Below are 4,810 nucleotides of genomic sequence, written 5' to 3' on the forward strand. Positions count from 1 at the left end.
ATAACATGGTTTAAATCGAAAATTCCATTTAAAAGTGGACCAAATTCTTTTTGAGATTTCATGTGTACATTAGTAAATTTTGATTTTTATATTTGAAACATGCCTTAATTGTCTCATAGTGCCCCAACCTTTGTTAATGGTGATGTGTATGGAAAATTATAGTGTTGATGCTCAAATTTTGGTTTTGTGTGTTTAATACTTGTTTTTTTTTTTTTTTTTTTTTGCAAGAATAGCAAGCCATATATTCTTTCAAATAGGGAATAAGAAGGCCAATCTTACAAAAGAGAACCACTATAGATGCCTATATCAAGCATTTAAAGAAGCTATAATCTCACCCTCATTTGAAGGATGAGTTACATACAATAATCTTACGCTAAAAATATATTGGATGCGTTTAACAATATAATCAACATCATGCTCCAACCCTTAAAATATTCTGATGTTCCTATCCTCCCATATACCGTAAGCAGCAGCTCCCAAACAACTAGAAAACCACTTAGCCTTCCGATGCTTACGAACTCTTCTACCTGCTATCCAGTGAACTTCTTTACTCAGCTTAGAAGTTCTGTGATGAATTCTCATCCAGGACAGTATCCGTTGCCATACAACACCAGAGAAGCTGTATCTGAAAAACAAATGCTTATGCGTCTCATTATCTGCCTTGCACAGTATACACTTATTCACCAGTGGTATTCCCCTGATATGCAGCTGATCAATAGTAGCCAATTTCTGCCGTATTGCTAGCACCAGAAAGACACTGTGCTTTGGTAACACTACTCGATTCCAAAGTGATTTGCCCCAACTTATATTACTTCCCTTCCTGCGAAACTGGTCAGAGAGTAAATGGAGTTGAATGCATCCCTTCTTAACACAGCCATGTAGTAATGCTTCCACATTGGCTCCACTGCCTGCCATTTCTAAGAGTTCATCCCTTACCTGCAATATGCTCCTCCAACTTTCAGAATGTGTACTCTTTTTCTGAAGTGTCCAAAAATCTCCAGATTTAATGTTGTAAGTGTAATTCCAGGTGGTCCATGAACTATCAGAATGTTTAAAAATCTCTCAAATCCATTTACAAATGATGTTTTTGTTCCAAGCTAAGATCTCCTTTATATTAAAGCCTCCTTCCTGATATGGGGTACAACAAGAATCCCAACTTTTCATGATCAGCTTCCTATGACTTTCCTCAGAATTCCAGAAATCTCCTGGAGAACTTAGTAATAAGCCTGAGTACTCCTTTTGGTATCAACAAAGTAGAGCACCAAAATTGTTCCAATCCAAAAATGACAGAGTTCAAGAGACTAATTTTTCCTGCATAGGAAAGTTTATAATTAGACCAATGATTCAATGCCCTCTGAACTTTGGTGATAAGATCAGCAAACATTGTCTTATTCAACTTCCCTTCATTCAGAGGCACTCCAAGGTATCTAAAAGGAAACTCTCCTTCAATATAACCAGTTGCTTCAAGAATTTCTTGCTTAATACCCTTTCTGATGCAACCCATATATATATTTGTTTTATCTGGATTAGCATGTAAACCAAACAACCTAGCAAAATAAGCTAATGATGAAGTGACAACATTAACAGATGAGGCGTCTCCTCTAACAAATAACATCAGATCATCTGCAAAAATTAAGTGATTTAGACCCAACTTCCCACACTTAGGATGGTATGAGACCTGATGCTGCTTGTGAATTCCTCTTAAGACCCTGGATAAGATTTCCATGCTCATTTAAAAAAGAAATGGGGATAAAGGGTCACCTTGCCTTAGACCACTAGCTCCTTTAAAAAAACCAATATGATCTCCATTAACTTTCAAACTGAACTAAGTATAGGTAATACTTCCCATAATCCACCTCTGAAATTACTCAGGGAAGTGGAACTGCTGCAACATTTTACCTATGAATTCCTATTGAAGGGAATCAAAGGCTTTTTTGATGTCAACCTTTATTAAGCATCTAGGGGAAACTCCTTGCTGTCCATATCCTTTTATCAAAGATTGAGTCAGCATAATATTTTCAAATATAATCCTCCCTGTAACAAATGCCCCCTATTCTTTCCCCACAATACCAGGTAAGAAAGGCTTTAGTCTGGAACATAAAATCTTACTGACTGTCTTATAGAAGACAGTACAACAGGCTATTGGTCTATAGTCCATTACAGTAGAAACAACAGATTTTTTAGGAATTAGGGCAAGCAAGGTAGTGTTAGCTTGCTTAGGCATATTTCCAGTCTTGAGGAACCCTTTGACAGCATTACAAAACTCATGCCTGATGATATTCCATGAGGTTTTGAAGAACTGTGCTGAAAATCCATCTTGCCCTGGACTTTTGTTTGAGGCAATAGAAAATAAAGCAATCTAGATTTCCTTATCATCCACCTCCCTGCAAAGTTCCCCCCACCTAGATTCAGGTATCTTAGGTCCATCCAGAGAGTCCATAAGTGCTACATCAATTGGTGTTTGCTAACTTAATAACCATTGATAATAGTCAATGAAGGCATGATTAACAACATGCATCCTTCCCTTTCTATACCATGTCTATCCTTGATTTTCCCAATAATACTCTGGTGCTTACGAGCTGCTATTCGAGTAAAGTAGTAACTTGTGGGAGCATAATTATACTTTATATCCTGAATTTTGGCTCTTTGAGTAAGAGAACTTTTTTCAGCTTTCTTAAGATCCAGGTAACTCTGCAGCAGAGTTTGCTCCAGTGCCAGTAAGGAAGAGTCCAATGGCTTAGTTTGAAGACTAATCTGACAGTCATGTAAATGTTGTTGTGCTTCTTTAACTTTCCCAGAAATCCTAGAGTAGGAGGTCTTATGAATATTAATGAGCTGCAACCTAACATTTTTAAGTTTAGGAAACAACCTATGAATTGCATTGCCCTTAACAGGAATATCCCAAGCCTCCTTAACAACCTTTCCATAATCCTTATGGTCCTCCCAACAATTGAGGTAACTGAATCTCCTCTTTTGCTGATAGTGATCATGAATAGAGACCAGTAATGTTGAGTGATCTGAATCCCTGAGGGCAGAACATTCACCTGAGTGTTAGGGAAATGTGCCAACCATAAGGAGTTAGCAATCACTCTATCTAGTCTAGACCAAATTATAGTGGTTGTATCTCTTTTATTTGTCTAAGTGAACTCACAACCAAAGCTATGAAGATCCTCTAATTGGCAGTCCAAAAGGGATTGGTTAAAAGCCAAAATTTCAGTGATAGAGGGAGGATTATGGCCAATTCTCTCCTCCATAGCTCTCACAATGTTCCAGTCTCCCATCAAAATCCAGTTGGTAACCTTAGGTTTTAAACCTCTGAGTTCATGCCACAGTCTTTCTCTATGGGTAGCATCATTACTACCATAGACAAAAGAGACATGAACAGTCTTGTTTGAAATATGATGCAATAACTCAAGATGAATTAATTGATCATGGCCAGAAGAAGAAATCAAGGTGACCCTTCTAGTGTCCAAAAAAACCCATATCCTACCATTGTAATGGTGGGTGTAATTATTCAGAACAGAATAAGAAGGAAAGGTCCTAATAATGGTAGCAAAATTAGTCTGTTTAACTCTAGTTTCGAACAAACCAAACACCTCCACTTTATTCCTACTAAGATATCCCCTAACTTCCTGCTGCTTTATTGGATCATTAAACCCCCTAATATTCCAAGAAGAAATTATCATTTGTCAGGATCTGGTGGTTCCTCAGCCAGAGTAACCACCTCCACTCCATTATCCAATAGTTGCCCACTTGCCCCTCATTCTGTAACACCTCCATTATCCAATAGTTGCCCACTTGCCCCTCATTCTATAACACTGATTAAGTATTAGCAACTGGAACTTCATAGTTAGTAACCTGTGCAGTACCCTTCTTAGTATTTTTTCCCCCCTATGTTGACCCATCCCCTGTATAGTAGCAGGGCACAAATGACCTAGCACATGGGATCCTGAACCCACCTCCTTAGCAGCAGAAGAAGAACTAATATCTGAGTTAGAAGAGGTTTAGCCTAGCTCAAAGCATTCTGAGCTTGTTCCCTTCTGCTCAGTAGATTGTTCATCCCCTATTGCAGGAGGATTATGGCCTAGCCCATTGCATTCTGAGTCTAGGGCCTCTGAACTATGAGAATGAGATTTGTCTTTCTGAGATATTGGCCTATATTCCTGCACCACCTTCACAACATTTGTTTTCTCTTCCAGCTGTCTATTAATTTTAGTGAATTTACAGTGCTCTTTGGTATGACCCAGCTTCCTACAACAATGACAATAGTATGGCAACCACTCATATATAATTCTGTGTCTAGTTGTTCCATGATAAGGAGATGTGACTGTGACAGTTTTAGGTAACTCCTGAGCCACATTCACTTCCACTGAGACCCTGACAAACATCAGCTTAGATTTGAAAGTTGTTGGTAAATCAGCAAATAAGGGTTTCCCTATTGTACTAGCCATCTTACTCAATACTTTCCCTGACCACATGAATGAATCAAGGTCCGGGAATAAAACCCAAGCTGGGACTGTTGAAATAGAATCCATCTCCTGAGAGAAGGAAGGTGACCACTGCTTTAAAATCAGATTGCTAGACCTCATTGTCCCTGGTCCACCTTTTAAAACCTCATTCATGTCCTCAGCTGAGAAGAATCGAAAGCTAAACCATCCTTTTTTTATAGTATTGCACTACAGGACGGGTAACATTCTTCCAATTTTTCAGAACAAACTCATCTACATGTGGTAGCTTTGGTTTAGATCCCAAAAAATTACCCATAAGAGTATTATTCCAAAATTTAAGTTCATCAACTACATCATCCTCT

The 4,810-nt window shown here is 38.3% G+C and overlaps 1 protein-coding gene across 1 annotated transcript; it reads right to left on the bottom strand.

Annotated features, from left to right (window-relative positions):
- Positions 1-426: 426 nt before the first annotated feature.
- On the bottom strand, positions 427-3,686 carry LOC141651576 (uncharacterized). The gene is made up of 5 exons (XM_074459281.1): positions 3,152-3,686; positions 2,535-3,044; positions 2,071-2,322; positions 1,338-1,623; positions 427-1,039 (listed from the first exon to the last, which is right to left on the bottom strand). Exons 1-5 carry the CDS (start codon positions 3,684-3,686, stop codon positions 427-429), a joined length of 2,196 nt encoding a protein of 731 aa, XP_074315382.1.
- Between the last annotated feature and the right edge of the window lie 1,124 nt (positions 3,687-4,810).

Source organism: Silene latifolia, chromosome 4 (assembly GCF_048544455.1).
Source record: "Silene latifolia isolate original U9 population chromosome 4, ASM4854445v1, whole genome shotgun sequence".
NCBI lineage: Eukaryota > Viridiplantae > Streptophyta > Magnoliopsida > Caryophyllales > Caryophyllaceae > Silene > Silene latifolia.

Excerpts from the sequence above, each read along its gene's own strand:
- LOC141651576 (XM_074459281.1), bottom strand. The coding sequence starts at position 3,686 with ATGATAATTTCTTCTTGGAATATTAGGGGGTTTAATGATCCAATAAAG. Across the intron at positions 2,323-2,534 it reads GAAAATCAAGGATAGACATG|GGCAAGATGGATTTTCAGCA; the intron begins GTATAGAAAGGG and ends ACAAAAGTCCAG. Across the intron at positions 1,040-1,337 it reads CAGAGGGCATTGAATCATTG|TTCATGGACCACCTGGAATT; the intron begins GTCTAATTATAA and ends ACATTCTGATAG.